At 38.1% G+C, this 23,989-nt stretch overlaps 1 protein-coding gene across 1 annotated transcript in view; it reads right to left on the bottom strand.

The window, feature by feature from the left end:
- The window catches only part of LOC102038971 (SAM domain-containing protein SAMSN-1), an 81,428-nt gene that overhangs the window by 52,845 nt on the left and 4,594 nt on the right, over positions 1-23,989 (bottom strand). The window contains exons 2-7 of the mRNA XM_031061933.1: positions 19,363-19,500; positions 13,179-13,219; positions 10,755-10,792; positions 9,191-9,277; positions 5,328-5,395; positions 1,748-1,835 (exon numbers count right to left, since the gene is read on the bottom strand). Of these exons, the coding sequence (XP_030917793.1) occupies positions 1,748-1,835; positions 5,328-5,395; positions 9,191-9,277; positions 10,755-10,792; positions 13,179-13,219; positions 19,363-19,500 (460 nt within the window). The remainder of the gene's footprint in view (positions 1-1,747; positions 1,836-5,327; positions 5,396-9,190; positions 9,278-10,754; positions 10,793-13,178; positions 13,220-19,362; positions 19,501-23,989) is intronic.

Raw genomic sequence — 23,989 nt, 5'->3', positions numbered from 1 at the left:
CAGGAATGCTTTTCTTCCTCAGCTAACAAGAGAAACTGAGGTGCAATTTTTCAGTCTCTCATTGTGAGATGTCTTTGCAAAATAAATCACAGCGGTTTAAAATGCTAATATTGCTCTCATATTAGATCTCTTGTAGCAATAATAATTTGTTCACTTGTAAGTAACAACACAAAAGCAACATGATGACTTTGATTTATGATCTGGGATTTCCATCATGGAGACATCAAGATAAATGGAAGATAATCTATTCAGATAATTTCATTAATGGCAAACTCTAATCCTCTTTTCCTTAAAAGCACTAATTTCATAGAGTCTATTGTTAGGGAAAAGTCATGAGTGCTTAAATAATAACTGCAGTAACTCTCTCTCACGGAAAAAAAAGCTCATGCAGTATCAGCTGGTGGTGAGACAGCCTTTAAATTTACAGTCTTTTATTTTGGCTTACCTAAGCATTAAAAAATGGATTTTTGTCTGCCTATCCAAACATTCTTTGGTGTAGAAACCAGACAATCAGGTGAACTGTGCTTTGCCCCAATCTATAAGCAAAGCTATCTATAAGGAAAGAATTCCCGCATGAACAAGAACCAAGAATATTATTGATTTCCCTACTTAATGGGCTTTAGTGATGAAAAAATCATGGCACCTCACAAATCAAAATGAGTTGTATAAAAAAATAAATCACAGGCTGCCCTTTAGTTGCAAATAATTTGCATGGAATGTGCAGAAATACTTAAGCACAAAAAAGATACATTTTAAAAATGCATTCTAAAATGCATTAGAGAAGAAAGACCTAAATTGTGTCTGATAAACTGCTTCCAGTTTCTACAAAGGTATTTTAAATACCTTAGAAATCTTTGCACAGCGAGGTGTTATGAGGATTAACCTGGTGACAGCAATACAGCAATTTGGAAGCTAAGTGTAAAACACTGCTGGTCAGATTCCTGCAATCTCAGTCCTGTTGAGCACTCTCTTTCCTGGGTGTAACTGCATTAATTTCAATAAAACTACTTGCACAGCATGTCACTTCTCAGTATAAAGAATTTAGTCATGGCCCAGTCTAATCGCTGTGATTTTTCTTCAACTGCTTTGCCGTTCCCAAAGTGCAATGATTTAATCATGACTACCAATGCACTTAAATTCAGAGTACAGAATAATAGTGAGAAGATAAATATTAGTGTGTGTTTACTGTGTCCACAGTGCTAATTGTTATGGTACCTTGAAAATATTTGGGAAGCTTCATTAATAACATGGCTGCACATAATTAATATTAAAATAGTGTGTGATGATAGACAACTTCTTGCCCTGCTTAAAAGAGTTCTGTAAGACACACCAAATTTGGATAAATTTTCTGTTTAAAAATGTTGATAGAGCCATGGTCAGCCAGTGTATAGAGAAGCACTGTGCAGGCTTTCATGTGCTCCTGCCCATATATATCTGACCTTTAAGTATTCCCATGATGTTGGTCTGGTACTCCAACTAGCTTAAAATGAGTGCAAAGCAGACTGAGCAGCCCAAGATAATAGGCAGATTCTGTCTTGGGAATCACAGCAATAATACAATATTCTCTAAATGATAAAGAAATATAATGATTAATAGCAGAGCAATAATAAGGTATTCTGCAGAAGGCAAAGAGATATCATGATTAATAACATGGATATGGATAAAGATCTCTGAGCTTTTGGAAAAAGAACATATAGCACAGGAAAAACCAGCCTGTTCTTCCCAGCTGCTGGTGAAAGAAACTTACAATTTTCATGGCCACTCACCATTTCACTGTTACCAGGCACACCTGGACTGTGAACTCGAGGTGGGATCCATTGCTCATAGTTTATCACCTAAATAGTAAGAAAAGTAACGTTAAAAAAATTACAACTTATATAAGATGAATAAGCATAATTAGCATCACGTAATTAAATATAGACAAGAGCTCAGCAGTTTTTCAGGCCAGTACTGTGTGGATATGAAAGCAAAAGACTGACATACACCAGCTGCCACCCATTGAAATTGTGTTGGTATTGAGCTGTCTTGATTTCCTCAGTTGTCTGGGACTCAGTAACATTTTAGAGACATCATAGTGAAAGCAGCACCATGGCAGGGCCTTCCATTGTAGTGTGGGATCCTTGGATCTCATCCTAGATCTTGGCTTTCCTTGCTCAATGAACAGGAAAGGCAGGGAAGCAGCACTCCCCCAGCTGAGGAGCATCACTGATACAGTTCTAAAAAGGATCTTGCTTAGTTCCCCTCATTTTCCTTGGCATGTTGAGCACCAAGGGTGTGAGTTTGAACTGGATTAACAATGTGGAGAAAATGGGAGGATCCTCAGAACTAAGACAAGACTATTTACACTTTGATCATCTGCCCATAAGCCATTTGTTGGTCACAGTGTCCTCAGGAGAGGAACTGCAGGGGAATCCACCTTCCTTGGGGCACTGCTGCAGTCCCTAGGGGGCAAGCCTGGCAGTGCCTCCAGCTCAGCAGGCAAGTGATGAAAATTGGCCTTTTTCCTTCATGAATATGAATGACACGTTGAAGGCTAAATGCAACCTATGAATTTACGTGAGAAATGAGGCATGAAACATTTTTGAAAATGTATTAGCCCAAAGACTGCGTTACTTGGTATTTTATGTCCTTCCCAATATGCTACAGAGGCTTCGAGCCATCAGGGGAGCCCTGCTAGACACGAGTATATAAGAACAAAGGTACAAAAAATAAATGCAGAAAATAAAAGCACTTTTTATGGTAAGGTACAATTATTGAAGTGGTGCTCATGCTACATCCCTCAACCTGTACTTCTGTTTTAAGCCCCATTTTCCAGCACTTACAGAATGAATGGAATGAATGAATGTCAATTTAGGAAATGGAGAAGGATTAAAGCTTTTTGTGAACCATTCAGGGAAACTTACTTGCTTTCTCCTTTATTTTTTTTTCCCTTCAACTAGAAGGAAAAAAATCTAAGGTGTTCATCTGTTCCATTTACTCCTGCTTGTAAATTTGCCTCTTCCATGGCACACAGAATCACAAACTCCCTTAGACCAGCTGAGGCAGAAATGCACTTTTGGAGATTGTCAAATTTAGCTCCCTGCTCAGAATTGGTCACCAGAGCAAGTTGCATAGATCCATCTCCTGACAGGAATATCTCCAAAGATAAACTTCTCATAATCTCTCTAGGAAGCTTCATCAGTGTCTGACCACCTCTTATACTAGAAGAGTGCTTTCTTTATGTTAAGTGAAATTTCCTGTATCTCAGTTTGTGCCCATTGCTCCATCACATTCCTGGAAGTAGCAGCCTGTAATTCCCTGGACTTTCTGGGACAGCTGAGTTGTGTGAGCTATCCCACCCAGTTTTGTGATCCTGAGGCTGCAGTTGTGCAATTGCATGCAGATTTCTAATTCCCCCTGTCTGTTCCCCATGCTGTGTGCATCAGCAGACAGGGACTCCATGAAGGCACTCATTTGTGCTGATTTTGCAGAAAAACGTCTTCCCCATAATGCTGTTCTTTCAGCATTTCCTTCTTTGTGTGAATAATGTAGTGCAGCAAATGAAAACAGATATAATCAGACTATTTTGGAAGATTAAAAGAGAATTATATCAGTTATGATATATAATAATTATATCAATGATGATCTATGATAATGAAGACATGAGGTAACAATTACTAAAATTCAAAATAATCCCATTAAACTTGAATTTTTTATAAAGCAAGTGCAATAGGTCTTAAGCTGATATCAAAGTTTTGAGGGACCAAAGACCCTATAGTTCCTCATTCATGCATCTGAAAAAAATCTTCTAATGCTTTGAGAGGTCAAAAAAAAGGACTTTCCTTCTAAAATGGGGCAAATAGTTCATGGAGAAAAGTTTTAAGGGATTTTATGGGAACTTATACTTAAAGCACACATAGGCCTTATTCCCTTTTCCCCTCCATGGTCTCTCATGTCCAAGGAATGATCTCCTGGACCTTTAACAGGAGCCAGCCCAAAAGCTGTCATGGCCGGATAGGGGCAGAGCCAGAGATCCCTCACACTGAGGGAAGAACTATTGTAGGAAATCAAAGGATAATCTTTCTCCACAATACTTAGAGAATGAGAGAAAGAAATCAAAGACAATAAGAGATGCAAAAGAAAAAAGAGTTCTTTTCTCCTTTCCTTCCTCCTCAGATACTCTTTTGTCAGCTGAGAGAGGAGATAATCATGAGAACAAACTAACAGTGCAGAAACAGATAAAACCCTGAGGGAAAGCAGGAGGAACCTGGGACACAGTGACTTTCCTTGGTTTCCAATATGGAAATTTTCTGTTCCCCAATATACAGATCATTTGACACTTTTTTTAACCCACATCTCGACTTTGACCTACACTGGAGCTGAGCACTGCCTAAACATTGGATCTTCACAGTTCCCTGTCTTATCTCAGATGCCTTCAGGGTGATGAATGTACATTTTTTTCTTGGTTTTAACCTAAACATCTAAAAGGACTTCTGACATTGTATAGAAACAACAGAGGAAGCTCAGCTCAGAGCTTTTTCTAAAGTTTAATGCTCATCTTGAATTTAAAACTTTTCTGCAAAGGAAAATTTAATAGATTTTCAGCTTCTAAATAACTTTATTTTATTCATTCCTCATTTGGAACACACACATATGTACAGGTGTGTATACAGTTTGGTTTACCCAAACTGGGTAAACTGTTATGTCCTGTGAAATCAGCAGAGCTAAGCTAGTTTGTCACAGATAGGACCTGAAGTAAAACATTATCAGAGCAAATACTGGACTGGAAGTGAAATAAAACCCAAACACCAGTCATTCCAATTCCAGAGCTACCAGTCTTTCTCCTCACCTCTGCTGTTCACCAGCTGATGGGCTGTTACCTATTTTTATGTTGTTGCTATGATTATGCAAACCCAGGGGTCAGAATTTGTTAATTCCTCATGCCAGTGGGATGACCAGTACAGATGTAGGAAGAAGAAATAGGGTATATGTTGATAGAAATTCAGAAAGCATTAGGACACATATGCCAGTATGGATCATGCAAGACAGATCTAAACACTCAGGATAGATCTTGCCAGACACAGTTCTAGCACATCAATTTAGCAGAAATGTATTCACTCAGGAAAGGAAGAGGTTTTCTAGGCAAGGAATTCCATATGGCCTGCATAAGAAAAATCATGAACAACTTTGGAAGTCACCAGAGTCTTCTTTTAAAATCAGCTTCTAAAATACAGAGGCATACCGAATATGAAGTTTAGGCTAGGCAAATGCTGAATGGAAACAAGAAATGAAATTTTATTTGAATGAAAATTTAGATTCTGAAAAAAAAAAAAAAGTAGTTGTTTCACCTGACATGTTGTTTCTTCTATCTTCTTTCCTTGGAGCAAATGTATTCCATCAGCAATAATATTATCTTCTGTGAATTATGACCAAAAAAGAGAAAACATGCTTTAAAATGTCCTGCTTCATGTTTTAGTGAGGAATATCATTTGAATTGCACTTGATGTTTGGAGCTGACATTTTGACTCTCTGAAGATAATCTTATATCATTTAAGCACACATTTTATCTTAAACTGCTTTGAAGTGAGACTGCAGAACAAATTGGCAAACTGACTGACAGAAAGAAAACTCATTTGTGCTTATTTCTTCTGTACTCACTCCTCAGTTTACTAACCCAGAACCCCACTGTGACTTTCCTCTTGCCCTGCTCATTTACAGCAGCAAAGTCTACAATATTCATACAAAAAATGAAGGGCAAAAATGATCTTTCCAACTGAAATCTGTTTAACTTAGATTAGATTAGAAATTGCTTTCAAAGGATGAACGTCCTTCCATCTCTTGCAATAAATGAATGTTTGGATGGGAAGAGTATTAACCTTCGCTACAACAATGAGCAATAATAGGTCAAACAAGTCTGGAAAAGTTATTTTAACCAAGCTTACTTTGAAGGATCTACTTTTACTCCCAGTCTTAAGGCAAAGCACCTACCACTGTGCATCTAGCTGTAGGACAGCCCTAGTGATTAGATTCCATCAGAACAGATATCAGGATCACTCAGACATTGCAGGGAGAAAAAAACATGAAGAAAAATATCTGCTAATCACACCACATTTTCTAAAGTCACTAGAAAACAGCAAGAATGTTTTGGGGTTTTTTTTTCTCATTTTTCTTGCTTCTGTGGAATACCTTACAGCATCAGTAGCTCTGCTAGCAAAAGGACAGCTTACTTAACATATAGATCCACAAAAACTAACTGTATGCAGCCAAGACTGATTGCATTCCCTACTATTAACAGGAAAAGAAAGAGCAATTCAGGGAACAATTCTGTGACTTAGGTTCCTTAGCTATCACATGGGAAAAAAATCTGAATGTGATTATTAAAAAATTTATATTCAAAGAGGCACATGATCCTGATCCAGATTTTGTCTTAAGCACCTACAAATCTCCCTGAAGTCACTGAGGGCCTGGCATCTGACAATCTGTTTATTTCATTATATAGTTGTTTATTTCATTATATAGCTAGCTGGACTTCCAGGAGCACCATAACTCAAGCAGTGCTCTTGCAACACCAGATTAACATTACTGGGTTCTTTCTGGTCCTCAGGATAACTTGTTTCCATCTCCTGCAGGCATCTCTGTACATCACATCTCTACACTCTGTGAGCTTAGTCTGGAAATTCAATCCTGCAGTGTTCAGCTCTTTGCCCCAAAGTCCTCCTACAGTCGAATCCAAAACACTGAGTAGCTGTTTGCAGCTGAATCACAAACAATTGTGGGGAAACATAGAAAGCCCTTAACCTGACTGAATATATACAGTGACACTGCTTTTAGCATAATATTGTTCAAACCCAAATTAAACCAGCAAGTTATTAAAGAAAACGTCAGTAGTCCCCCCAAACTGCAATGCCTTCTTTTAGCTATAATATCCTGCACCCACAGTGCTTTTACATCTTGCTTACATCAGCTCTGCAGCCCACTGAATTATGAAATAAGGTGTTTGTGTAAAAAACCAACCAACAACAAAACAAAACAAAACACCCAACAAACACACAAAAAACTTCATGCAAAATATATAAATGAACTTCAAGTAGAGCTGCAGTGTTCTTGTCTTCCTAGTCTGCCAACAGATACCAGTCACCCTCCTGTGGAACAAATTAGGAGCAGTGGCCACTGGCTCTGAGAGGTGTTGGCTCTTCCCTGTTTATCTCCATAATCTTTCATGGAAGCCCAATGACTGTGACATCCACAGTCAACTTTTCAGCAATGATGCTTTTAGGCTGGTAGATCTTGTGCTGATGATTTGGGTTTGGCCTGGAGAGCAAAGGCAGGTGTTTCCACTATTGTGTCTGTGGGATATGTATGTGTTCACTGCATGTTCATCCTGGAAAACTTGGGTTTGTAGATGTAATAATACACATGATATCATCAAGGGCTTCATCCAAAGGCTACCAGGGTCTGTGGGTGTCTCTACAATTATTTCAGTGAGATTTGAGACAGGTTTGTGGATACAGTTCAGAAGCAAGCAGAGAAGTCTATGGTGACCACCATAGACAGCTTTTTTAATCTAACAGAAATTCATTTTATGCAATAGACTTGCAGACCTTGAAGGATTATCTCTGGTAAGAGAAAAGTTTGATCAATAGTGATGAATTATCTTGATCGATAGTGATACACTGTAAATCTCCTTGCAAAGGTTTTCACCACTGTGTGAAGGGGACTTCCCTTGAAATAATTTTACTGCAGTAGGGGAAAGGGAGATTTTTATTTAGCTGCCAGCTTTGCTTCCTGTTCCCTCTGGGCCCCTGCCCTTCAATTACAACACTTGTCAGCTTTTAAAATGTGCACTGCTTCTTTTGCATGCTTTGGATATTTAAAAGGGTAAAAAATGCCTGGAGTAGAAGAGACTTTGGAGGAAGGTCAAAAAGTTCTGCTTTCTCATTCAGCCAATGAGAACCCGCTTCCAATCCAGCAACCTCTGGAGTATCATTGAAGAATCATTCCAAAATGGTTTTGGTTAAAAGTAAGACTTGTCAGGAGGGAAACACCCAATATTTCTTTCACCTATCATTAGAACCTGTTCCTTGCAAGTCAATGACATTTACTGAAGGTCCCTTTTCTCTTCACTAGTTCAGTAAAAGAATTCCTCTCAATCTTCCTGTCATCTCTTATTTCTGGTTCTGGTACAAGAAACCAAAGTTGCCCATAGATGGGCAAATGCAATATGTATTGCAATTTCAGATCTATTTCCAAACATTTAAGAGTTTAACTTCAAGTGGTGAACTGAACTAAATTCAGAAGGAAAGTTGGCACCCTGTCCAATGCTTTCTTTGACATATCCAGGTAATAGTGGAATCTCCTATCAGTGGATGATCTCTAGACCATTTGTGCAGGAGAAATTCCCACTTTTTTAGTTTAAATTGAGAACAAGACATACTTTCAATTTAATCTCACATCTCTTGGTTTCTGCTTCTGCTGAGCCTTATCTGGTTTGGTCTGATTAGGCAACAGTAAGACACCTTACTTAAGTACTTAACTTTAACAACCTTAACTTTGAAAAGTACAAATATAAATGCCATTCCTGGAAGCAACATCAAGCAGACTATCAAAGTATGTTGATTTTTAAAGTCCAGTTTGTGATTAAATAGGTGAGGTGACTGCTCACTTGTTAATACTCAATGTTATTTTAATGAATTTATATTGGTACACTCTTAGCAGTGTCAATAGCAACTTCCTAACATTAGCTGTAAGGTTGTTTTTATAAAGTTAGTCAGAACAGGTTTAAAAAGAGAAACAGACGAAGTACTTGCATCTAAAATTTGGCCAACTCTCTTTTGCACCTGCAACTACAAAAGTGAAAAGTTGCACCCTTTCCCTGTTGGATATCTGGAGCTGTGTAAAATACCCAGGAAACATGGATTACTACAGCTGGCAAGCCCTACACAACACAACTATGGAAATTTACTGCAGGGAAAGTCTCTTTTGGCCCATAGACTACAGAGTGAATTGGTCAGAGAGTGTGTTCTTATCTTCCCAGTTTTAAGATAAGCTTTATTCTAACAACTTCTACCCCACTTGAGGACAAAATAAATCTCTAAAAGACCTGACAAATTATTTAGCTGAATAATTGGTCAAAAATGAGAAATTTTCCAAGGTGCCTTTTAAAATACTTAGCTGAAAATGCAAAATCAGCTGAAATATGTTTAGCAATTACCTTCAAGCTGGCAGTGCCTTCTGATGTAGGAATCATTCTCTGGCTTCCTGGAACCCTGCCAAAGTGTGCCATTCACATTTTTCCTGTCTAAAGTAAAAGCACAGAGAGCAGTCACCTGAATTTATAGCAAATCTGTGAAATAACAGGAAATTCTATAAAAATAGCATCAGAATGCAAATCAAAACAAGCTTGCAGAACACTGGAGCATCTGCTCAGACATGGAAATGAACTGATGATTTTGCAATATAGGAAGATGGATGGATGGATGATATTTATTTCAAGTCTTATCATTTTTTGCTGTGGTCTAATACCTCATTTAACACTGTTAACATATGATCAGAATGATTGTTATCTTAACCCTGGATCTAAGACCTAGGATGCCATAGAATATCTGTGCCTTTGTTTTGCTTCCAGGAATTGTATAATTACTGTATTATATATTGTGCATTGTATTGATTGCATAATTATTGTTGTTATTATTTAAGTCTATCATTACCGAGCTAGAGTGTTTGCAAGGAAGAGCATCCAAGATGCCCACAGGGATGCCCTGTGGACTCCAAGGCTTGGACTGTCTCAGCCTGGCTGGCTGAACTAGGCTGGCTCTGAGAAGGACATGGCCATTCTCCTGCTCCTTCAGTGAACTTCAGAGAGCTCGTGCTTCACAACATGCAGACAGCTGTTGGGGGTTTGTGCTTTCTGGGTTTGTTTGGTTTTGTTTTGTTGAGTTTTGTTTAATGCTGGGTTTCACTCAGAAAATTTTCTTTGTGAAAGCTCTTGTTGATCCTGTCAGGTGCTGGGAATTCATTGCACCTTGCACAAAAGTGTTCCCCGTGCAGGGCTGCAGAGTGAAGCCTTAACACAGGGGAGCTTTCATCTCTCTGAGACACGTTGTGGAAAAGAGCCACATCATTACAGCCACATACAATAGCCTTTGTACTCAGCAAGGACTAGTTACAACAACTGAACCAAAACTCCAAAGAATAAATGAAAGCATGATAACAGGAAGCTCTCACTGGGAAAAAAAAAATCCAGGATACTTTACCTTTAAGAAGCTGATGATTATTTCCTATAGAGTATTTACAAGATAGAACCCATTGAAACACAAGTGTAGATAACAATACACAGTGTCAGGATTTAACAATCCAGTGTCAGGGTTTAACAAAACCCCTGAATTTCCTTCTGGGTGATCTTGTTTGTGAAAATTCTTGCAAAGTAGTTTAAAATGGGAAAGGGCAGGGACCTGAATTTTCTTAGATCAGAGACATTTCAGGGTTTTATTGAAATAATTAATAGAAACATGGGACATGCTGAGTACTTCTAATGTTGCCCCATAACAGGTTCTTCATCTCAATGTGGTTTCCATATTTAACTAGTTTGTTTTCAATATCTACCTACACATGTGTGTGGAAAGCAGGGAAGAGGGGAGAATATACTGATAGCTTAATTTTATTTTTTTCCTTTCCTTTGCATTTGCTCCAACAGCTGTAAAACAAACCAGACCCTTAATTAAGTTGGCTCTCTGAGATTAGCAAGTAAACAGTAGATGATTTAAGCAGCTACTAACCAAATGCTTCATTTTCAGACATGGACTTCTGGATGGATCTAAAAGAATTAAAAGAATTTACCATTAGCTGAAAGTCAGAATGAAAAAATTAAAGCGTGTTTAATCAAATATGGGTATTTCTAAACTAATTCTTCAAAGCAGGGCACAGGGATTGAGCTGTATTATTCCCAGTGGCTTTAATTGGAGTTACTTGTCTCATTCACCCAATCATCTACTCCCACATGCCACACAAAGCTCTGAAAGCATCTGAGGCTCCATTCTGCAAGAATATGTGACTCAAGTTTCTTTTTGAAGCGAAGAATTCATGCTGGAATCCGGGCAACCCATCAGGAAGAAAAGAAGAGATACTTTCCTTTAGACATAATCTGAAGTGTCCTACAACTTTTAGAATTATTGCCTTAAGTTTGGTGACATGATAAGGGATTGAACCAAAGAGCTACATATGAACATCCCCAGGACCCTGAGTGCCATTTCATTGCCCCAGCAAACCTTGAGCTTTCTGCACATTTACAACAAGGATTAGCCCTAATTCATGCCTCCATCTGTGGTCAGCAGTTCATAGAGGACAACTTGAAGAATAGATAGCAGAGAGGAAAAAGAATCTTTGAATAAAGGTTAATTTGTTTCATTTTATCAATTAAAAACCCAATAGAGAGTAGTTTATGAGCAGTGGTTATAGTAGGTGAGAGCAGGGACTGTCTAATCTGCGACAATGATCAGTAGAAGAGAAAGAACACAAAAACTGGGACCCCATTCTCAGTCATGCAGGTGCTGAAGGGTTTCCTGAGGAAGAGGAAGCCAAACAGTTGTGGGTTTTTCAAGGAACTAGTCTGTACCCCCCACCAGTTTCTTTTAAAATGATTGGATTTTGTGATTCCAGAATTCCACTGTTTAATTCTTCTTGTCTAAACAAGGAATACTTATGTTATTTCTGCTACTCCATATAATGTGGTGCTTCCTTGTTGCCCCATTGTGGGGAACAGAGAATGATTAATTCCTCATTCACTTCCTCCATATCTACAGGAAAGATCAATGGGGAAATTTCTGCATTATCACTAGGAGTGCCATGACAGGACAGTGATGGCTGGACACAATGAAATAATTTTCATTACAAAATATTTTCATATTGATCCAAACTATTTTCTTCCAGCTCACTCTTTTTTTTTCATTTGATCAGTAAAATTATCTCAACAACGTTTCTAAATTATGATAATTTTTTTAGAATAGGATTAGGTTTCAAAAATAATAGTTTTATTTGCATTGTAAAATTTGACATTTTTAGCTATAGATTGCTATTTTTTTTCATGGGGCAGATCTAGTTCTGATCTAAGCAGGACAATTTTAGGCATCCAGGTGATTTTAGCATATGTGGTAGAACTTGATAAGGCCTAAAGAATAGTTTGACTTCCTTTAAAGCGTAAGAGAAATCCATGAGAGTTATGTCCATATTTTAATTAATGAAATTTTGGGAGGAGTTTCAGAGTCCTGACTGGTGAATAGAGTTGAGATCTCAAAGATGAGTGCACATGTCTCTGTGTTTGAAGCTGATAAGTTACTAGTGTTTTTATCAGATGACAAGAAACAGATTAGAACTCTTATTAAAGACAAAAGAGCTCTTAATTTTCTAAGAAATCTTTACCCATTTTGAGATTTTTCAGCAACAGACACAGATAACATTGATGTACTGAGTCTAGTGGGGCCCCACCTACAGATGAAAAAAACAAAAAACAAAAACTCCAGGGATTTTCTCGTCTGTCACAGCAGACAGATAAGATTTGTCTGTATCATTCCATTAGGCAGGATTTCAGATTTCATTTGAGGGGGTCCACTTAAGTAATGCAATAGATTTCAACATGAAGCACAAAAAAGAATTTTCAAAATAAATTCCTCTGCCTGCTAATAAATATTAATCATTAGCTCAAACCATAGCATTGTGCCCATGAATGGATTCAAAACATGTTGCTATCGCAAAAATGATTCATAAAATTTTGTCTGACCTGCTTTATCTGAATCATTTTGCAAACAAATTTTTTGCTTGGATTAAAAACACAAACAAACAAACAAAAAAAAACCCTCTTCAGGAGATTATCAGGTCAATGGTGCAAACATGCTATAAAATAGGTTACCACTTCAATCTCTCTGTAAAGCAGACATATGGTTAAACTAAGCTCAGATTAACTGCATTTGATTTTAGCTGTCCTGGTTCTCATATTTTGGAAGAAAGCTGTGTGGATATGAAAAAGTCATGGCAAAAGAACCTTGGGAATGCATTACAAGCTTGTTAAGTGCTCTTCAACTGTAACATTAATACATGTACTCCATGAGAATGAAAGCAACATTGGCAAACCTTAATAAAACAACAAGGATGAAAGGTACAGACAAATAGAGTGACACTGTGTAGACCTTGAACTGGTCTCAACTTACTTTCTTTTTTTGGTCAGTGTGTTCTCAAAGTCAGGAAACTCCTTTTAAAAAGATAGAGAAAAAAGGTCTATGAAAATCAAAAATGTTTAATCCAAATCTATTATTTTTTTGTCACTGAAAAGACAATGAATTACATACTTTTGATGTGACCTTTTTAATATCCACTAACATTTCTAGTCTCTTTTTCCAACAGCTGGAGCTGTGGAGGACACTGTGCAGCAGAGAATATATGTAATTATGTGGCCTAATTTCAGGAGGCTTCAGTTATCCATAGCTCCCAGGAAGCTGACAACCATAATACCCCTGAAAAACCAGAGAACCGTGCTCATACCCCAGGAATGAATATCATATTTCTTCTATAGTGTGACTCTGGAACTTTATGAGGATTAAAATACCCACATGTTGCAATGGGATGGACACAGCACACAGGATGGCCACAAGACACAGACCCTGTACACCCAAACATGCAGGGGACTGTGCAAGAGGGCAGGAAACTGCAAATAAAATTGAAAACCCAGAAGGGAACCAAATCAGAATCAAACACTGGCCTGGAAGCAAGATCACACAGTCCCCAGGGCCCAGACAATAAATACTTATACCCTGACAAGTGTGAGAAGGAGGAGAAGTGATGTAACTGTTGAAAGAGAGAACAAAATTGTGCCTTGCTGGGCAAATGATAGCAAAACACCTCAATGCATGTTTGCTGTGCAGTTAAACATGGGCTTGAGGTTAATTTTAACTGTAGGAAAACCTAAGGATGTCATGCTAGGGCAGAAGAGATCTCTGTCCCTATATTATTGTGATATCTCCTGAGACAGGATATCAAAGCACTGTATCACTTTCTTCTTATTTATTTCTTCCAGCCTGAAAAGTAGGAACTGGGTTAAAAATGTCCATGATGATACCATATCACTCTGTTGTGCAACAAGAGGCATTAAAAAAATGATATAACCATTCATTATTTTATAAATCTGTAAATTTAGTCTAACTGGACCTATTCCTCATGATATTAAGTTTAATTTGTTTCCTTCTTGTAGCACTAACTACATCTGTATGGCTCTGACTACAGTAATTTAAAAATGCCATGCAGGTAGCATGATAAAAAACCAAAACCTGTACTACATAAAACCATGTAAGTGCATAATTGAGCATTTTGTACTTCTCCCCCTCCTCTCAGTAAAACTCATCATAGATTTTTTTAAGCTTTTTCAGGGAGTATATTAAGAAAAGGCTGTTTTCCTGTGCTAAGTTATTTTAGCTGAGTATAAGAGGCCCTTTTAGCATGGATATTTGTGAATACTAATAACTATATGCAGTTTCAACATTTTTTTTTGTCTGTGTCAATTTGCTCACAGATGCTGTATGTAGATCAAAAAAGTATACAAAATTTCTCACTCACTTTGAAATAATGTAGGCAATGTAAGACAAATTTCTTGCTGAAAAAAATGTCAACATTTTAGTCTTAGGACAAATATTTTTAATAACTCAGGAGAAATTACTAACTGAGGTGCACAAACACAGAGAAGTAAAAAAGTTTAAAAAGTGATTTTAAGATTTCTTTAAAAGGGTAGTGTAAAAATTTCATTGAAAAAAATTAAATATTTTATTTCAAACAGGTTTGTTAAAGGAAGCATGATTCATGGAGGTCAGAGACCAAAGGATATTGTAACTTAAAATCTGTATAGGATCCAGGGAAAAATTTGAGACAGGCCCCACTGTGGCAATATACCTAAAAAAATTTGATTCATATCTTCACACACCAGACAACTGGTGTAGACCATGAAGCAGGGTTTCATCTTTTGCTCCACAACTTGAAACCAACTCCTAAAGTCCAGCAAATTTGCATTGATTGTACATCATATATTGAGGTGATGAGCAATGTGAGTTCACAGGATAGCATGGGATGCAATGCCAAAATGAAATAGGTAGTGGACTTAAATGGCCTTTTAAAATGGCACATTTCATTCAACACATTCTTCCTGCTGTTTTTGAATCAGGTGGCTAAATTGGGGTACAAGAATAAATTACTCTGGTTTGTACTTTTTCAAAGTATCCTTTCAGAATTGACTGTGTTTAAAATTATATGTAACTTTAAAATGAAACTAGTTTCTAAAAAAAACTTTATCTTAGAATGTAATAAAGGTTCACCTTGACTTTACTCTCCACATTCTCCAAAGAGCATAATTATCTTGTTTATGGGAACAATTCTTTCCTTCCTTATCCCAAATGTTTCCTAGGAAAAAAACTGTGTATGGGGAAACCCTACATGATGAAATTATTGATAAAGTCCTTTTCTTCCTGATTTCATCAAAGAACTCTGAATTAAGGAATTGAATTAAACCCTCTGGTGTTTCCAAGCTGGCTGAGAAAAGCTAGAGCTCCTGTGTGTGTTAAGACTTGCAAACAGGGAAATGACCATTCCAGATAAGCAGCCCTCTTCTTGCCCTCGCTGGGATCAAAGGCCAATTACAACACTGCAGATTGAGGCAGGTATCACAACTAATTTTTTTATTCCTGGCAACAGCTTAGAACAATAGATAATTTTTTAGCACCCTTCTGATATACAGGGTAGTCAATCATATCACGGTCAGCAAGTCAAAAATATGTGGATCTTTTGACATTTGGTGATTTCAGCCTGACAGCACATGAAAATGGTTTTAATACTGAAGGCTCTTTCCTTGAGAAGCTGGCGACAGCTCATGAGGTTGAAGACTGTGACACCAGGTGACAAGAGATAGAAATTCAGTTTCCCAGTGAATAGAATTAAAAGTTACAGGCAAAGAGTACCCATGTGATTCATTATGTGCTCACGGCTACCAGCAGTTTCTCAGGAAGGTCCAATTCAGTTTTGCTATGCATGAACTACAAAACCAACTCCATAAATCTGTTGTTTTCTTTCTTTCTGAGAATATCACTAAAGCTGAGCAACAGGCAAAGTAATCACAAAGTTAACAGGCCAATTCTCCAGGAGGATTAAAATCAAAAGACAAGTGTGAATAACAGGCTCATGATAGTACCACAGGAACCCAGAGTGGAAACATCCCTGGTAAAAAATTCTGGATACTAAACAGGTCTCTGGAGTCATGTGAAGTAGAAGAACAGTGAATATAAAAGACAGCTTTTTCTTCGTACAGGATGTGTCATTTTGGGCAGGTGCTTGGCCAGAGCCCTGGCTCAAAAAGGAATGTCCAAAGACTGTGTTCAGTGAATGATGTCCTGCACAGCTTCAGTGACCACACTAGCCTATATTTCCCACATCTCCAGAAGGACTTCACAGCACAGCTATGATTAGGACAAATCACAACAGATGCGTTCACTGCAAGAAAATCACTACCTTACTGCATTACGAGGAAGAATTTTTCCTAGCCCTGATCACCCTTTTTAAATGTGAGGGGAGCTGATCCTGCATGCCTGCCCTGTTGATTTTGAAGTTATACAGGAAAAAGGAAAGGTCAAAGCCTCCTGAGGAGGAAGTGTGCCATGGCAGGCTGCTCCACCCTTTGGAGATTTAGCAGCTCTGTGGAACCTGCCGTGCTTCAGCCAACCATTTAAAGATTCACTCCAGTCCATGCCTACTTAGCAGTGCACTTATGTACGTGCATTACTGGATAATGATGGATGGCTAAGTGGAGCCAATAATGTCCTGAATTTATCATGCTGTGGGGGCTGCCCCGCAGCCTGGAACCGAGTGACGGAATTAAAAATGGGAGAGAAGTACAAATGGGCTCGGTTAATAAGCTTAACGGCTTCATCCAAGGTGTAGCTGTAATAACTCACAGGCCAGAAATAGCAGATAAGATTACACACAGGCCTCTGGCCTTAGCCACATTTTTCCATAGGTCTTACTGCTGACACGTCATCACTAATCTTGTTTTCCATTTCTAGAAAGTATTTTATAAATAATCGTGTTGATTCTACAGCCAGCACAGTGACACAGCATCCAGACGTTATTTTTAGTTAAGTGCTGAGCTTAACTCTTTTATTTTCTCTTAAACCAGAAAATAAAACCTAGAGTCAGGCTTGGGAAGTTTCTTGTTTGTACCTAGTGAGCCAAGTGTGCCTACCCCATTTAGTGTTGTTTTTATTGAGAATGAGCTGTAAGTTTAATGATGAACAAATGTGCCATCACCATAACATCTCCTTTAAAAAAACAAAAATACCTGATAAGAGGTAGCAGAAACCAAAGTGCTGGATTCTTCTATTCAGTGTTATACATGTACCTTCATGGACTATGCAGTACTATCCTACAAAATGAAAGATGTTTTGCTAAAATTTGTTCAGATTAAAGTATGGGATTTTCTAATCCTGCACTAGTAGCAAATCCGCTTCTGCAGGCAGGCTCAAGGAATATGGAATTCTTTACTGGATAGGTTGATTATTTTTCTTTAGCCAAATAATTTATGAAGCCTAACTCTAACACAATACAATAAAAAGTCTGAAGATGCTGACACATAAAAAGCAGAATAAACAAGAAAAAGCAAGAAACAACCTGATATAAACAACCACTCCAGTTTTAAGCCTTAGTTTTACACATTGTGAAAACCATAGCAGAGCACAGTGCTATGGGTGTGTCTTTACCATACCTTGAGAAAATAAAGGGCAATTTCTATTAATTTTCTATTTCAAGGTCCATTAGGATGTCATATGTCTTATTCTGGGTACAAACCAAAAAACAGAGCTGCCTTTTTCATTTTATGTTGTCTAAATACTGCTTCTAACAGATGAACATGTATTGGCCAAGGAAATATTAGTGTAGCAGTCATTGAAAATTAAGTTGGTTTGGAGTCATGGCAAAGGGATGGCTGTAGGAACTGTTCATCTTTGGGCATGTAGAATGGCATGCAGTCCACAAATACAAATAACTAGAGCTTCCCACAATGAACATACTCCAGTCAAGCTAGGATGAGGTTACAGCCACATAAACACAATTATACAGTCTTAACTGGTAGCTCATTCTTATAGTGACAAAACCACAGCCTGGTAAAGGGGAAAAACCCTGTCACTCAGGAGAGCATATCCCACCCATTGCAGGAAAATTATAATGTAGGGACATTTCAGAGCCCAGGCTCATAGATCATCAGCACAGGCTGATGCTGTGAGGAATCATCTTGAGATCTCTGCACTGCTACACTTCCAAAAGCAGGACCATTATTTACAGTCCCAAGGTGATTATGTGGAAGAGAGGAACATGCACAAAGTGAGGTGGTTACAGCAGATGGGTCTGAGAACAAGTTGTTTTCAGTCCTTTAGCAATTTAACAAGTACATGCCACAAACCCCCAGGCATTCTCCCATCCCACCAGCTCCAGCACTTTCTCCAGGCAAATCCTGTGTGCAAACCTGCTGTGTGATATTGCAACACCAAAGGCCCAGCAGTATCATAGGTACATGGTACTTAACCCAGAGTGCATGTGGGTAAAACTTGGCACAATATCTGAAGGAAGGACAGTCTCCTTTGAATGATAAACATCCTGATTTCCTCTTCATTCAATCACCAGACTGCATCATGCATTGAAATAGAAACAGTAATTATAAGCAAAGGCACATTGCAAAGCAGAGAACAGAGATTCTGAAATAAATAAGATTATGAAATTTAATATACCATGTTAAAGTATTTGCCAAAGTATCATCTATTATACCAATAACATGCAAATAAGAAAGGATTAAGTAGGTTAACATCATTTAGGAAGGGAAAAAAAAGCCCAGAAGACAACTTTCTTCACTTGTTTGCCTAATGAGGTCTTGTAAAATGTCAAGTTTATTCCAGAGGCCATCAGTTACAAAATTCATGCAACTCATGCTTTAGAAATGCATTTTTCTGTGTTAATAAAAAGGACAACCAAAGACAATGATAGTATATTATTTAGAGACAAACCATACCAATAACTGTACCCAGAGCTTTCATATTCTGTTACTTGCTAAGAGAAATTCCCTTGTCCAGTGCAGCTGCACTGATCTCCTTTTGCTGTAGAGAAACTCATGACCTGCTTTTCAAGTGTGCTTGTTGTGACTGGTCAGAAATCAGGTCATTGGCTATAGAGATGAGATGTGAGCAGTGGCTCTGAAGAGCCCAAATAGTTCAAACTGGCAGATAAGCCAGCAGAACACACACATGCCCATGTACAGAGCAAGAGGCTTTTTTTTTGCAAAATGCATTTCATGCTTTGCAATGAAACATTACTCACCAAAGACATAGACCTGTCAGGTGGCCCAGAGTTTCCATGTGTGCTCACTGGAGTGCTAGCCTGGCTTTCAAGAGTAGCTGCATCCTTGGCTTCCTGATGCTCTGGGACAGGCTCATACAGGCTGTCCATCGAGCCCTCCTAAAACAGATTTAAACACAGATGAACACTTGCAAATATATTCAATTAACTGTAATTTAAAAAGGAAGATGCTTGTGTGATTAGCATAATGGAGTGTGTGTTACCTACCCTGTCTTTTGAAGTCCTTTACTTAGTTTTTTTTTCTCTGAAAAGGCATATAGATGTTGATTTTAGTAAGTACCCAAATGCTGGAGTTCACAGCATCATGACTTAGACACCACAGATTGCCATGTTAAAGCTGAGGGTACAGTAAAAATGAATACTACCTGCTCAGAAGGAGTAAAACCAGGTATATATCTCCAACTGAACACTACATGAAAATTCCTGTGGAAACTATGAAAACCATATACCATGAAAGCTTTTATATGAACCATAAAAATGTTTTCTAGCTAGTACTTCTATACAGAAAAAAAAAAAAAGTTAATTTGATGCAGAAAGACAACCCCATTACTTAGAATTAGACAGAAACAGTGCTGCCAGCACCCAGAATTTGACAATTATGGTTTAGGTCCCCAAAATAATGATAATGATTAGAATTAAAAATTCAATTTGCATTTAAATTTTTGAACTCTGGGTTTTAATGCATGTGTAAGGTTCTTTTTACCCAACCACCAAGAATATAAACATCTTAATGGAAACTAAGATTTTCACATTTATCCCACAACTCCAAGAGCTAGGATTACATATACACACTGCCATTTCATAATTCAAGAGTTAAGTGAAAGCAGATGGCAAAACTAAAGACACTCTAACTGATGATCCTAAATTTTAGATGTTGCCATTTTGATCTGCACTGAATATTTTCCCAATGAATTTTGATTACTAATTTTAACTGCATTAATTAAGGAATAAATCAAATTTGTAGCAGTGTGACTTACAGCAGAGCAACACCATTGAAATTAACATAGTATATTATTATTTAAAGGCATTTGTTCCTTTATTACAGAAGATAAACACAGATGTATATTTGAAGTTATATTATTAATACATAAAGCTTTACAGGCAATATTTTTGACTGGTGAAGCAGCAGTTCAAAGACATGACTAATTTTTGCAAGCACAATGTTTATCAATGGATATTTATTTGCCTCAGTCTACTAGATTCTTGACAAACTAAAATAAATATTTTGGGAGAAATATTTCATGGTGAATTTCTTGAAAATACTCAAGTTACATACTTGAGCCTATTCTAGGAACTAATGAGTTAATGCTTCCTGGGAAATTGGTGCCTAGTTTATGAAACACATGGAAGTGCTGAACATCCAGCTGAGCCTGGGTTTTGACAGCAACTGCATTTTTTTTATTACTGCATTTATTTTTTATCACTGTAAGTATTTTGCCATATAGCAACGATGGTTCAGCCTCCCCATCTGAAGTTGTGGATGGAGCACTTCTAGGCAAAAATGATGTGTTTAAAAACTTGTTACACACTTCCAGGGTTCTGCAACGTGAAATGCAACCACAGGGAAATGTGAAATGCTTCCTCAATAGGGAATAAAGTGCAACTTTGGTGAAGAGATTATTTAATGAAGAGAGGGAAGCATAAAAGAGAACTTGTATGAGAGCACTAAAAAGGGAGAGAAAAGATAGTACAAGGCACAGTGAAAGGAGAGAGTAGTGGTGGGGAGGAAAAGGGTAAGAAAATGCCAAAAGGATGCAGACATCCACATTTAACGAGATTAAAAGGAAATACTGAATAATTCATTCAAAGAAAGAATTGAACTGCAGTGACCTTTATGTTAATAAAAGTGCCCCTTTCCTCTGTGCAAACACTTTAGCCTTTGCAAAGCAGGGAATTCACTGCATCTGTTGAATTCAGAAGTGGTTTTTTTTTTTTTTTCTGTTTCTGTTTGTTTTGTTTTAAATAACTGCCTGATAGCTGGAACCAGCATTGTGTTCCTCCTGCTGACTCACTGGTTTGCAAAAGCTCTGCGATGAGTGTGGCATCTTTAAACACCACAGAATATACTGTTTCCTTTCAGCCAGGCATAATCTGCAGTGATTCAACTCCTGTGAAAGAACCATGTGGAGAAAAGCATCCCAGCTAAACACATCACTGTGAAAAATGCATATTTTATGGTTGGCTTTTTGCAAATATTAAAATGAATATTATATGTGTTGTGTTAGAAAGTTATGCTGTATTAATTTTCTTAAGTAGTGTGTTAAATATAGTTTTAGGTTATAACAAAATATTAAAGTAGAAACTATGCTACGTAAGATATTTTTTTTAAAGAAAGGACTCGCAGCAAGATAGCAGCCACAGGACACCTAAATCTTTCAGAGAAAGAGAATTTATTGCTCCATTATCAGGAGAAACTGACTTCTTCCCACCTCGCTCATCTCTGAAGATGCAGTCAGGATTCAGAGGAAGAAGTTGACACTGACCAGACAGAATCCTGTGTTTGAATGGAATTTATGAATTGTGCATGAGGTGTATGAATATACAACAGGCTATTACTTTTAAGGGCTAATCCTCTGTTAACGTGGGTCCTTTTTGGGCTTATGTTGCCCAGAAAGAGGTACCTGGACGTCTGTAACTCTTTGTTTCTGTTGTCTACTGTTCTATATTGTCCTAATCCAAATTGTCTAAATCATTATATTTTTATATAATAAAAATATTATACAAATATTATATTATTATTCTAATATTATATAATTACTCTAATTATATTGCTATTTTTATAACCATTTTATTATTATTAAACTTTTAAAATTTTAGAAACAAGTGATTGGCATTTTTCACATGGATGAGAAGTAAAGTTTCCTGAGGAAGAGTGAACATAAGGGACTGGAAAGGTTATGAGTGCAGGAGGAAGCACAGGAGTGTGTGGACAGTCAGCACAGGAGAAATGGCAAGTGTAGGGGAAGAGCCAGGGAATGAGGAAGAGTGAGAACATGAGAGAGAGAGGGCACCAAAAAGATCAAATTCAGGGAAATGAGCTAGGGTGTGACAAAGGGAGGACATGGGCAAGAAAGCAAATGTGTGAGAAAGGGTGGCCACAAGAAAGCAAAGCAAAAGGGTGTGACAGAGCCCATGGTGTGTGAGAGCATGGTTGCAGGAGAAATTGCCAGCATGTGCAAGGAGGTGCTGGAAAGAGGGAGGTCACAAGAGAAGCAAATCCACAAAAAATGGGGAGCACTCTAGAAAAGGAATGCACAAGAAATAAAGAGGGAGAAAGCACAAGGGGAGGGGCAGAGAAATGGACTGAGAATACAAGCATCAAGGTTTAAAAATGGTTAAGCCCAAGATTGTGAGAAAGAGAGTGAGGGCACAAGAAAAAGAATGTAAGGGAAGTCAAGGTGGGAGAAAAGGAGAGGGTATGAGAAAGTATCCCTGCATGAAAGAAAGAGTGAGATGTGAGAAAGGAAGTGTGCACAAGACAGATTAAGAAAACAAATATTACTGTAAGGCAGAGCAAGCCCACATCAGAGGGAATGCTCACATAACAGAGAACACTCCTGAGAAAGCAGGAGGGCACATGAAAGAGTGAGTGCAAGAAAGGGCAGGGTTGAAGGCAGGAGAGCACACGAAGGAAAGCACAAAGGGTAGAGCAAGAGTGCAAGAAAAGCAGCACCATGAGAAAGGGCAAGTGCTTGAGAAAGGCAGTGTGCAAAGAAGCACAAGCATGCATAAGCAAGGCTGCAAGAAAGTGCACGTGAGAGAAAGACAAGAAAAAGAGTGTAAGATAAAAGGGGAAAGAACATGAGAAAGAGAAAATGCTTGGAAAATATGGCATGCAAAAAACCAGCAAGCACAAGGTAGCAAGAGTGGGGGCATGAGAAGAAAGGAGTGTGAATAGCACAGAGAAGAAGAGTGAGGAAGAGATGGTGAGCAAAAGAGAGATTGTTCAAGAAAGAGAAGGCATGTGCAAGAATTGAGTGTGCAGGCAGAAGAGACAGTGAGAATGAGGTTGTGAGGGAAGGGGTGAGGTCATGAGAAAGGAGGGGACAGTGCAAGGCCACGAGAAAGAGGAGCTGTGAGGAAGGGGATAAGAAAGACCAGGAAAACTTGTAAGAAACAGTGAATATGTGAGAAATGGTGGGCAAGGAATCCTTGTGACAAACAGAGCTCTCAGGAAAGAGGGAGAATGGGTGCAAGAAAGTGAGCACCAGGGCATGAGATTGAGTGGCCACAAAGTATTAAGCAAGGGAGAAAGGGCATGGTGGTGCAGAAAAGAGAGCGAGGTCACATGAAGAGAGAAAATGGCTGAGAGAGCAGAATCACAGGTTCTAGACAAAAAGGATGAGTTCAAAACCTTTCCAGGATTCTGCAACGTAAAATGAAACCATATGCTTCTACTCAATAGGGAATAACACATGGCATTGTTGAAGTAAGGGAAAAGCATAAAGAGAGCTCCTGAGAGCTGAGGGAAGCATGAGAAAGATCTAAAGAGAGAGAAAACAAAAGCCAAGGAACAGTGAAAGGAGAGAGTGGGAGAATTAAAAGATAAGACAGGGACACAAAAGAAGATGGAGTGGAGAGAGGAAGG

This window comes from Geospiza fortis, unplaced genomic scaffold (genome assembly GCF_000277835.1).
Source record: "Geospiza fortis unplaced genomic scaffold, GeoFor_1.0 scaffold24, whole genome shotgun sequence".
NCBI classification, from domain to species: domain Eukaryota; kingdom Metazoa; phylum Chordata; class Aves; order Passeriformes; family Thraupidae; genus Geospiza; species Geospiza fortis.
This window is presented reverse-complemented; position numbering and strand designations above follow the sequence as displayed.